Consider the following 12723-nt stretch of genomic DNA (forward strand, 5'->3'; position numbering starts at 1 on the left):
CCCAGTGCTCTCGTCAGCACGCCTCGAGGAGGGTTGAGAGCCGGGGGTTTGAAATGGCAGCTCCATGCGACTCCGTGGCTCTTCACAGAGACACCGTCACTCTTCACAGAGACACCGTCACTCTTCAGAGACCCCACGTCTCCCTACAGAGCCCCGTGTTTGCTCACAGACACGCAGTGTCTCCGGCGTGAGATGATTCTCAGTTTGATCTCCAATGCTCTGGTCAGGCCCTGGGAGATTTGAGAGCGGGGTTTTAAAATGGCAGCTGCAAGCGACATCAAGTGTCCTGACAAGGCAGCCTGTGACCCCAGTGTGAGGCGATTCTTGGCTTGGAACCGTGGTTCTCTTTAGGACTTTAGCGATGACGTGGCCGAGCGGTAGCGCACTTGCCACTCGTTGCACAGGTTCGAGGTCACGAGCCCCCTTGGCCGCCCTGGTCAATACTACGGCCGGATTAACCAAACGCTACTCATCTTCCACAACACAGGGGGCGTCAGCTCGGTCGTACGTCGAAGGTCCCGCGACGTTATTCCACAAAGTTGGCCATTGTGTGTCGTTCACGGTCCAACTTTGGCAAATTTGAAATCCGATTGGAAATGACCTAATCGGGTAAACCCACATAGACGACCCCCCCCCCACCCCCTGCAGGCTCTCACTGTCTGTGTGGCACAGCGCCTTCGCGACAGACAGCCGTGCACCGGAGGCGAATACCGCGAGGAGTGAACGTCACCCCTGTGATCTCATTCCTCTGGGAGGTGTGGAGAGCAGCGCTTTAATGGCGGTTCCAGGAAGGGGCTTTTACGACACTGCCCCACATCCTATTGTAGCCCAACACCCCACTCCCTACCGCCATTAAGCGGTCGTATTTGGCCTCTTAGATGCTCTCAGTTTTATGCCGATGGCGGCGTGCGGCTGATGTGCTGGCCGCATGGCCAATACCTCTGTCGCAATCATTCACCCGCCATCTCTTTAGCCCATTGACAGTGGACGCACTGTGTTTTATAGCTCCAGCAGTGTTTTATGAGGGATGTGTGTAATGCACCACAGACGCAAAGATCCCCGTATAGTCTTCAACGCGATTTTACCCAAAAAAACCTTTATTATGGATATTGGTCGCGAAAGGCTTCGTGTTAAACGTGAACGGACCCTTGGGGCAAGTCCTGTTAGCGAGCACCTATGAAGGCCAGCGAGGCACACGAGGGGGTGAGTGGCTACCACCACGCCATCCGCCTTTGTCTCCACAGTGCTGATGTTTCCGCACCACAACAGGTCCTCCTCCGAGGCTGAGTAGACCGAGGGGAGGCCCAGGACTGTATTCGTCACTGGTGTTGATGGCTGTCAATGGGAATCGAACTTGGGTCGCCGGGTTCGTAGTGCAGTGCGCTAACCGCTAAACTACCACTCACCTCAATATGATACAAGACGATGCCAGATCACAATTAGACACCAATACAAAGCCAGGCCATGACAATGAGAGGTTAAGACAATGCCAGGTTGTGACAATTAGAGACCAAGAGAATGCCAGCTCGTGACAATGGGACAACAAGAAGATGTCAGGTCATGTAGGAGCATCAGAGGCCATGTCCCAGTTGGGGCGGTGTCTTCTGCTCCGTAGCGTCGTAGATTTAGTTCCAGTAACAATGGCTGGCTTGCATGACACCAATGTCAATACTTTTCTGTTTATAATTAAAAACGTGTGAACGGTACAGAATTAATTCACAGCGATATTCAATGGACGAGTATATGGCACATGATATGATAATGTAGGACTGAGGATGCATATAAATAATGTTGCATTGTATAATGTTGCATTGTATAATGTTGTATTGTATGTTATTCTAATCGGGTTTGTGTGAACAAACAGCACTTAGCGTGGGTGATGATTGATATGCATTTGCATAAGGAATGTCTGTTCATTATGAACACACGGGTCGTTCAACATTTTGACGTTTGTATTCATACTCGTCATAATCACGCGATCTTAGTTAACAGCAACCAAAGATGGTTTAATTATATTAAACGTGTAAGAGAAACGGGTAACTTAAGTCGTTTTTTTAATGTACGTAGATAATTAGAATGGCATGGTGTTCAAGGTTTCCACTACAATGTCATCATGATCTGTATTTAGACTGGGGGAATCCGATGAGCTATAAAGCTCTTCTCCACAGATGCTCAGCACGTCTGAACATACACGAAGGGTGCCCATAAAGTATTACCCCACGTCTTTTTTCTCGGCCAGAATCCATTGAAGAAAAAGTGAAACCTACCGTCAGGAAGAGCAAATTGATTTGTTTGAAGGCGCATTGCAATTCCACTGTGACCCCCTTCGACCCCGACGGCTTTACGCCATCGCGGGTATTCCTTGGCAGTGGCCAATTCGTTTGTGGGCGACCGTCGTCGTCAGCTGCCCTCCCCTTCTGTTCACACCACGGCTGTCTACAGCGGACGTTTTGGGCAGTGAGCGGTATGCTTCTATAGCACGCGGTTTGTTTTGTTTGAATTATAAACATTTTTGAGTATATTTAAAGCACGTTTTCATTTTTGTGTAATCCCATCACCATCATCAATAATAATAATAATAAACACATTCACGAGATGTCAGACGACGATTTCCAGTTGCAGCTCGGAGGCTCGGCAGGGCCAGGCTCGTGGTTCGTTCTCATCCGGCCGAGGAAACCGATCCCAGCGGCCTTCACCACCGTCTCGAACACGCAGTGGTGATGCGATGCTGCTCCTGTTGCCCATGTGTTGAAGTATACATAGTGACACACCGTACCGACACGACAAAGTTTGAGTTGCTGTTGGACGTTGCGTATTGTTACCAACGTATGTGTGATACCACAAAAGTACTTTAATTGCCTATTTTTCTCACATTTTAATTAAATGATACATTGACATTCATTCATGGAAATGTCATGCCATGATCATGTCACGTGTAAGAAGCCCTCCCTCCTACATGACCGTGCAAGGCCACGCACGCGCGTCACTCTGAGATGACCGCGGACATTGCTGGGTGGACTGTGCGTGCCCATCCACCGTACAGCCCAGATCTGGCACTCTCATATTTTCAACTTGTTTGGTTATTTAAAGTTTGACCTACGTGGACTACATGTTGAAAATTATGCTGCAGAACTGCACAGGATGATATTCGCAGACCGCTTAAATGGCACCAATAAATATTGAACTTATTTTCGCACCGAATGTAGGCAACCGTGCAAATTGGAAGTGTGGGTGAAGGACAAACTAAACACGAAAACGAAATTCTAAAGAAAGGAGTTTTATATCGAGATTTAAAAGTGCAAAGCTCCAGCAGCTTCCTAATATCTGAAGAGCGTTCCAGACGGTCGCAGAAGCGCATCTGAAAGTGCGCGATGCAGTGACTGCTGCGAGCATGGCCAGAGTTTGCGTGATGATCGTTTATACTCCTCGACGAGATCAGCGACGTATTGTCGTTCAAATCCTCCGAGTGATGGAATTGTGGCCCTGGTTTGCACGTTGGTGCAAATGCGTGGGAAAGGTCGGAGGATGTTGACAAATGGGCAAACACTGGTGACATCTCCACGAATGCGAGGGTTGATATCTGTTCAATACAAAGTTGTTGCAACAGGAGTACAGTGGCATAACTACGTTAAGAGGAGCTTGCGATGCGACATGAGGAAGGGCTGCTCTTCATGAACACCGTCGTTTTGTCACGGTATTCACGGAAAGCGTGAGTTTTAATAGTAAAGTCCATGTAATCCCACCATGTTGGATGAGGCACTTCCTATAAAAAATGCCGTGTGTCAGGTGGTTGAGGTGGGCAAGGCTCTCAGCGTTATTCCGTGAATGTTTTCTGGTACCTCGGCCATGAATTTTGCTCAAACTTCCCTTGACAAAGTACAAAGGGGTCGGGCGACTCAGATGTTAAGGGCCAACACCGCTGATATATTAGTTTTGAATCCAGGTTTCAGCCACGACTTGTGGTTAAACTCGGTACTTGAGTGTACAAAGTTGATGGTTTCTGCCCGGTCACCAATGACTGCACAAATAAATAAGTAAATATCACATTCAACTTGGTTCTACATCTTATTTAGCTAATTTGCAGCTCGCAGAACGATATTCGTTTGACTATCACGCGACAATCATTACTCTGTCAAGAGTGGGTGGGAAAATGCTGCCCCCTCGTGCTTACGAGGTCTTTAGAGATTTCAGAAGCAAATCTGTGACGTTTCCTTCTGCAGTCCGTTCTCCAACACAGGGGGCTGATGCACGACTCTGTGACTTATCCTCCTGCATGGTCTCATGACACGAACCTGCACCTCCGATTAGCAATGTTGGATACGTACGGTGCATAAGAAGTTCAACATACATACAGAGCACAATCGGGATGAAGTTTGGAAAAAAGATAAAAAGCTCAATATTGCTATTCTCTGGTTCTTTCGGTAAAGTCACGTAGATAGAAAAAATAATCACAATAATATTGTTGACTTTATTTAGATTTAGATTATTTTTTATATCGACGTGGCTTTACCGAAAGACCCAAAGAATAAGAATAAAAAATAAATAAAAACCACGTTTCGATCGCAACACAAGCGGTCGTCATCACGATGTGATCGAAACGTCGGAGTTCAATTTTTTATTCACTTCATTATTTTTTCTATCTACGTGACTTTACCGAAAGAACATGAATTCCTGCAGTCACGAAAATTTTAAGTCAACATTGCTGCAGTTAGTTTTGTTTAACCAGATGAGAACTCAAGGGTGCGGGATTTGATGGTAGGGGGCCCACATCAGCGCCAGCCCTGTGTGGGAGCGGCGTCGTAAGATGAAGAAACATCCTCTGGTAGAACTCCTCCAGTCAGCAGAGCCTCGCACCCAACGGTCTTACCAAAGACGTTTTAACTTTCTTTCGTTTAACAAGGCGCTGACTCAAGAGACCATGGCTTTCCGCTGTTTCAGGAGTAACTTGGGGGCATAAGTCTGCTAGTAGGGGTGGGCGACTATTGCCAAGTCGTCCCAGTTGAGTGTTGAGGGCAATTTTCGAATTTAAAATGTGGACGCGCTGCCTCACCGCATTATGCAACCCGGTCACAGGAGCCAGAGCAGCAGAGAATTCTGCGCAGTGCTCGAATCCGTCTCGAGAACAGCCACAAAAGCCAAGGCGGCAATGCTTTCATTCACACAGTTTATTTTTAGTTTTATATTACTATCGCTTGCACAAAATGTCCTGGAAACATGCACGGCGGGCCGCTCGCAGCGCTGTGGCGTCGCGGCAACGGGCACGGAAGCGAGCGACGTAAGACATCTTCATGGGGTGGCGCGGCCTCGTTGCAGCCACGCCACACGCGGGGCCGGGGGCGGCAGGGGGCGGCAGGGGGCACGAGCGCTCCCGAGAACACCGCGCCACGCTGTACCGGGGAAGTAGCCCAAAGCAAGCGTGGCCCGTTTCTTGTGACGGCAACTCATCATCTCACTTCCCCGAACTCCACAGCCCGACTTTCCGCAGCAGTGGTACCAAATTTAAGAGCTGCTTCTTGTATCTGAATGTTGAACTTCTTTCACACCCGATGTAGCCAACCTTGCTCATCGTAGGTGCAGGGGAAGGACAACAAACTCGACTAAATCACTCCACGCAGTGCCAATTTCTCAATGACTCGGGCTCGGCCACGTGCTTTTGCGTTTCGTCTCTCAAGCTTTGACCACACACGACTGGGGGTGGTCACCTTCAGGCATCTTCAACTCCTGAAGACGCTCACAGCAGTGCATGGCGAAAGCGTGAGAGAAACGTTTAACGCGTGAGAGAAACGTTTAGCGCGTGCGCTCACGTGGAAGACCATTCTCGGATGATGAATTGGCTGTGATAACCTACGAGCTCCATTGACATTTCTGCATGTCCAGACAGGAACCGTTCTCGAGCGTTCGCCTCTCGTGTGTGGGCGCTGCAGCCTCCTGCCACAGGCAAAAACACTCAACAGGGGATTTGGCCAAACAACCCCGCTGAAAAAAAGCCTTGAGACTCAGCGAGGCCTCGATGGGTAAAGGATACGAGTCATCTTTATGCCAAGTGGACAGAGCATGGCCATCATGCTTTTGTGAAGGTCACATCTCTCATATTTACACTGGAAGCAACGGTGAAATCAAACTGCACAGAGTACCACAGCCCAAACTGCAGGAGCCGCATGCATCAACAGCAACTGCAAAACGGGTTTCGCCGTGTCCGGTGAGGAAGGGGTTAAAATTGGCACCACCACTGCCACCACTAACAGAGTGAGAGAGTCTCCAGCCACAGGGGAACGCTGTACACTCATCTCAACAAGCAGCTGTTCAATTATTACATTTTCACATGGCGCACGCAGACACACACACACAAAAGTACATTGACACACACACGAGTCAGCAATTTACAACAATTCTGAATTGGGAGTCATGTAGTGACCTACTTCTGAGCCTGACCTTCACATTCTAAATTGGTTAAGGAATAGTTTCAAACTTCAATAAAAAAACACTGTCTGACCCTCAAACGTCTCGTGAAGCAGCAATAACTTCACAAAGCGGTGCCTCGTTCAGCCAGACGATAGCAACAAGTAAGCAGAGCACTGGAGGTTCCAAAGCGTTTATACTTTCTGCCCGCAGTACCCTGAACATGGAATTAGCTGACAAAGGTAGCAATGCATTACTTTTTCAAACACCAGCGCTTGCAACCTTGGTCCCTGAAGTCAATTCACCTCTGAAAGACTCAGTCCAGACAGTTTTGTACTTTTCTAGGTGAAACAAAAGCATGCGATGGAAACGGAAATCACAAAAAGAAGAAACCAAGCGTTGAAAATGGCAGAACGTCCACCGATGATTTGTTGGATGTTGATCACACAGATCCGCCAAACTCCCAAACGCGCAGAGTCGCACACTGGCCAGGAGACAGCAGTACAGCAAGTAGGTTTTAGACCTGCCTGCACTACACTTTATTTCCCTGTAAGGATTGGGTATCTCCAGATACTCATTCCACAGTTGTCAAACGTTCTTCGAATGGAATTAGCCAATCAACCCCAATTCAGGACTCTCCTGAAACAAGAGTCTAGAGACACGGGCAGTACATGGACTATGTTTTTGAAAACCTACTATTAATTGGCTTTTCCTGTAGTCTGATTGGATCTTACCGACGAGTATTATGACAACTGGATTTTTATCAGTGTCTGCATTCTATCCGCAGTGCGAGTGTAGTTATTGTTATTGTCGGGTTTTCCCATATTTCTATCGGATTTTATCGACACTTGCGAGTTCGTTTTCTTCTTCTGTATAGCACTTTTGAGATATTTCGATGTGACAGGTGCTTTATAAAATAAATAATATTATTGTTATTATGTTTCTGCAGCCAGAGCGGAGGGGGTGGAGACCCTGCAAATCACTTCACAGTGTAAAGTAGAGCGGGAGGAATATGAACACTTTGGTGCAGATTCCCACGCGCGGAGGAGTGTACTTTAAAGCATCTCTACCAAGATAACGACAAGACTCCAGCGAAAGGAGTAGGCGGAAACGATTGAAGTCTACGCTTGAATTTTAAATGTGGGAGCGCAACTTGAAAAAACAAAAACACAATGCACTAAATAGAAGCGCACACTCAGCCTCAGAGGCGTGTGTGCGTGCACACCCCGGTATTTAGAAAATTTGGCTTAGTTTGCTAAACATTTAAGGAGAATCCAGTTGATGCGACTGGCATCGTTCGGAACGGATCACCGAGTAGGTCTGGCCTTAAATGTCAATAGCGCTCCGTAGTTAAAAAGAGAACTTAGTTTTCTGGTAACACTCCTGCAATGTCGCCATTTGCTACGCGTAATGCGACTCCTCTTGCGTGCCAACGCGACCCCATTACACACGCGCTTTGTGACGCAAGCTGGAAATTTTTTATCAAATTATTGTCGCCCCCCGCTCACCGCTTTGTGACCTGGGTAGTGGCCCTCATCACCCCCCTCCGCTCCCCTGAGGAGCCCTGCCACTGCTGAGAGGGCAACAGAGACACGTGCCAGTTCCATGGCTTGAGGGTTGCTCAATACACAACACTCCATGGTTTTTTTGGGGAAATTGACTTAAAAACGCATTCCATCAAAATCAAAGTGTCCACTTGGTCCAGAAAATGAATGGCGCCCATGACACCAGACGTGTATGGCAATACAACGTATACACCCAAACAAGGAGAGAGTTCATAAAAATGAAAGACTTTTAAATGAAGTATCGTAGTCCTAGACCGACTTCTAAATTACACACAGACACTGCACATGGGCAAAACGTTTATGCTCAGTATTCCAAGAAAGCAGCCGGAATTTTTTGTTGTAAATGGTTGCAATGACGATCGTTCAATCTCAGTCTGGCATTCGCTTCAAATCATTTGTCACCTTCTGGCCTGAAACTAAAACAACCCGAACCGACTTGGAGATTCCAAATGAATAAGAGCCGCATGTGAAAAAACACATTCTCTTTTGAACGGACAAACAAAACTGAACAGAGAAATGGGGATGCGCGTATGGAGGAAGCCGACTGCTCAGCGGAGACCCGGGCAGCGGAGGCACCTCCAGGGAGCCTTCAAGCCTGCACGGTGTGCTCTCAATTAAGCAGCTCAAGGTACGTGACCGGAACTTTTCCTTTCTGGTTCCCGCGTTCCCCCATCAGCCAATCCGAGTCCATCCCCGGCAGACTGTACACCGTGACCACCTGCGGAAAGATAACCACAGAAAAACCACGAGGGATGTTTAGACTCGAGATGCCTGAAGGCGATCCGGCAGACTCGGCGTTCAAGAAGCCGGGGCTTCGCAGTTCGGTTCTGGCTTGGCACGGTAAGAAGCCAACGGCAACCCAAATAGGCCGCAGAAATGCGGGGGCCCTGTGCTGGCTCAGCTGGATGTGCCGGTGACAAGTGGGACAGAAGCCAATGCTTGAGCCAGCACCTCGGAGATCCTGGCCTCGCGACACAAGCTCAGACATCAGCACTGAGACGCACGTGTCGACCGCCCTGCCCGCTCACCCCGTTGGGGAGAGCCCGCTCACCCCGTTGGGGAGAGCCCGCTCACCCCGTTGGGGAGAGCCCGCTCACCCCGTTGGGGAGAGCCCGCTCACCCCGTTGGGGAGAGCCCGCTCACCCCGTTGGGGAGAGCCCGCTCACCCCGTTGGGGAGAGCCCGCTCACCCCGTTGGGGAGAGCCCGCTCACCCCGTTGGGGAGAGCCCGCTCACCCCGTTGGGGAGAGCCCGCTCACCCCGTTGGGGAGAGCCCGCTCACCCCGTTGGGGAGAGCCCGCTCACCCCGTTGGGGAGAGCCCGCTCACCCCGTTGGGGAGAGCCCGCTCACCCCGTTGGGGAGAGCCCGCTCACCCCGTTGGGGAGAGCCCGCTCACCCCGTTGGGGAGAACCGGCTCACCCCGTTGGGGAGAGCCCGCTCACCCCGTTGGGGAGAGCCCGCTCACCCCGTTGGGGAGAGCCCGCTCACCCCGTTGGGGAGAGCCCGCTCACCCCGTTGGGGAGAACCGGCTCACCCCGTTGGGGAGAGCCCGCTCACCCCGTTGGGGAGAGCCCGCTCACCCCGTTGGGGAGAGCCCGCTCACCCCGTTGGGGAGAACCGGCTCACCCCGTTGGGGAGAGCCCGCTCACCCCGTTGGGGAGAGCCCGCTCACCCCGTTGGGGAGAGCCCGCTCACCCCGTTGGGGAGAGCCCGCTCACCCCGTTGGGGAGAGCCCGCTCACCCCGTTGGGGAGAGCCCGCTCACCCCGTTGGGGAGAGCCCGCTCACCTCGTTGGGGAGAGCCCGCTCACCCCGTTGGGGAGAGCCCGCTCACCCCGTTGGGGAGAGCCCGCTCACCCCGTTGGGGAGAGCCCGCTCACCCCGTTGGGGAGAGCCCGCTCACCTCGTTGGGGAGAGCCCGCTCACCCCGTTGGGGAGAGCCCGCTCACCCCGTTGGGGAGAGCCCGCTCACCTCGTTGGGGAGAGCCCGCTCACCCCGTTGGGGAGAGCCCGCTCACCCCGTTGGGGAGAGCCCGCTCACCCCGTTGGGGAGAGCCCGCTCACCCCGTTGGGGAGAGCCCGCTCACCTCGTTGGGGAGAGCCCGCTCACCTCGTCGGCGAGCAGGGACAGCTCGCTCATGTCGGCTGCGTCGTAGTCGTAGAGGACGCGCGCTCGCCGCGTGCCGGTCACCAGAGGGGGGGCGCCCTCGGCTGACGGGAGCCCCAGGATGGATGGCGTGGGGACCGGTGGCGCAGAGCCGCCACCACCGGTGCCGGCCGAGGCAGCGCCGGAACCCGCGGCCCCCGCCAGGTTGTTGTTGGAGACGAAGGACGTGGGGAAGCTGAGAAGACGAAGGGGTTGGTGGACTCCGTAAGTCACGTGGGAAAAAGCATCGGTCTCCGACGCGTTGTTGTGTTGCGCCGTGCGTTGTTCGACATGGCAAATTCGTGCCGCATTTTCTACTTTATTTTGCAAAGCGTCTTGAAATGCGTTTAGGTTATTACTGCCAGATGTATCCTATCATACTATGTTACAAACAAAAAAAACTTTGCTGGTTGGCTTCCAGACAGGACATCAGTGAAACACAACGCCATCCTTCGTGATGACAGCATTGTGACTGACAGCACGGATTTAGAGACTGAGAGCCTCTCACCTGCCCAGCTCCTTCTGCAGCTCCACCATGCTCTGGTAACACTTGGCATAGTATGCAGCCTGGGCCTCCACAAACTCTTTGAGTGCACGGTGGTGGTTCGCCTGTCACACACACGCAAACAAACACGCAAACACACAGATCCCTGTTTAGTCTGACTGACTGCAAGTGCTGTTAGTGAGCACCTATTAAGGCAGGCATGGGACACAAGGTGGTGGTATGGCCAGCACCACACCAGGCCATTTTGTCTCCCCAGTACTGATGTTCAAACACTGCACCACATACTCATAGGGGAGGCCAAGGACCAGTTTGGAAATTCGTCACTGGTGTTGCTCATGAGCAGGAATCAAACTGGAATCAGCAGGTTTGCAGCACAATGCGCTAACCACCACGAAACCGCTCCAACACTCCATGCACACACAGTCCGAGTACCCTCCACCCGTTGACTGGTGCCATCCAGAACTGCACAGTGCCAAGTCTGCAGCTTGAATAGCAGCAGCGTTTCATAGATCACCTGTCGTACACTCCTGGAATGTGGGGTAGATGGCCCATGCCAAGATTACGTATGCGAGACACCCAACTTGCAGGGCTATAAATTGGCCAGTAAATGGCAGTGGAGCAAGTGGATTAGTGCCCTAATCTGTTCATTCTGTTGAGTGTTGGCCCAATATATGTTTTTCACCATTAGGATTCACTGCATTGGCCAGCAGTAACGACGTGTGCACGTGCCCGTGTGTACATGTCTGTGTGTGTGCTGGCAGAGGGGTGGCGTCGTAGTTAGTGCACTGCGTTGTGAACCCTGCATCCCAAATACGGTTTACAGCCAGAGTTCACATCAGTTGGGATTATCTGATCTCAGCCTTAAATGAGTACAAGGTGTGGTACGTACATCAGCACCTGGGAGACAAAGGCAGCCCTGGAAACACCACCCACTAATGCTGCCCTAAATCGGTTAATGGCACTTGCCCCAGCAGCCTATGTAGGCTATATGGTGGATCTTTGTCATTGTCTCTTTAAGCGTGTGTGCGTGCACTCACATGCGTGCTCCCAATCCCTTCCAGCAACAGGCGCGTGATCTCTGCTTGCCGGTCAAACTCCGTCTGCGTCACACGTAGCTCTTGTTCGGCCTGCAAAGAACACGAGCGCACGGGCAGCACACACGGGCAGCATGCGCACGGGGGGAGGGGGGGGGAGCGGGACCGCGTTATTAACAACGGCAGCCGAGGGCGGCGAGCCCGATGAGAAAACACAGATGTACGTGTTTGTGCGTGTTGAACTTCTTTCGCAGCGTACGTAGCCAACCGCGCTAATCGGAGGTGCGGGGGGTGAGGGGAAGGACACTCGGCGGACGGGGCTGACGAACGCCATCACGACGAAAAGTGTGCAAATCCGTGCTCGCGCGGTACTCACTCTCGCCACTTCGTCCGCCCAGAGCTTGGGTCACGTAAAGCACAACAAGGGAGACACACGCCGTCACTTTCACTTCAAGCGCCATCACAGGGCTCATGAGGTGTGCATGGGATGGTTATGTTGGTGCTCGAATTTAAACTAAACTTTTTATTTTACCAGATAAGGCCCATTGAGATATAGAGCTCTTTCTCAGAAGCAATCTGACCACAAATGATAGCTCAACGAAGTGGCTTATCACGTGGAAATGTATAGCAGCCAAATGCTCGAAACAGACGTTGATTTTAAATGTGGAGGGAAAAGCCGGAGAACCCGAAGAAAAATCCAAGCGACCACAGGGAGGGAGACACCGCAAACTCCAAATATACAAGCATTACGGTCGGGATCGAACACACGACCACGTGTATACCAGGTGAGGTAGTTAACATCTCGCCACCGTGGCGCCCCACAATACTTCCACTATGCCGGTCAGTGAGGGTTACTGAAGACGGGGAGCAAAGAAGCAGAAGCATGGTATATTACAACAATAATGCTGCTCTATATGGTCCTCAGCTGCCCACACGGTAGCCCGGCCACAACGTCGTATAGCCGATGACACCTGCCATGCACGGTGGTCGCCCATCCGAGCAATATCCAGGCTCAATTCCGCTTAGCTTTTGATTTGGTCATTGGCCATTGAGTTTGGAGGTGATAATTATGTTC

At 51.4% G+C, this 12723-nt stretch overlaps 1 protein-coding gene across 3 annotated transcripts in view; it reads right to left on the minus strand.

Annotated features, from left to right (window-relative positions):
* Positions 1-6901: 6901 nt before the first annotated feature.
* The window catches only part of LOC144948399 (endophilin-B1-like), a 30246-nt gene continuing 24424 nt past the window's right edge, over positions 6902-12723 (minus strand). For 2 of the 3 annotated variants that reach the window (XM_078877823.1, XM_078877822.1), the window contains 5 exons: positions 12025-12048; positions 11652-11741; positions 10618-10718; positions 10074-10305; positions 6902-8682 (listed from right to left, as the gene is read on the minus strand). In XM_078877823.1, coding sequence (XP_078733949.1) covers positions 8575-8682; positions 10074-10305; positions 10618-10718; positions 11652-11741; positions 12025-12048 — 555 coding nt within the window. In that variant the 3' untranslated portion in view covers positions 6902-8574. The remainder of the gene's footprint in view (positions 8683-10073; positions 10306-10617; positions 10719-11651; positions 11742-12024; positions 12049-12723) is intronic. The other variant, XM_078877824.1, reaches the window with a different exon arrangement.

This window comes from Lampetra fluviatilis, chromosome 49 (genome assembly GCF_964198595.1).
Source record: "Lampetra fluviatilis chromosome 49, kcLamFluv1.1, whole genome shotgun sequence".
Lineage (NCBI taxonomy): Eukaryota > Metazoa > Chordata > Hyperoartia > Petromyzontiformes > Petromyzontidae > Lampetra > Lampetra fluviatilis.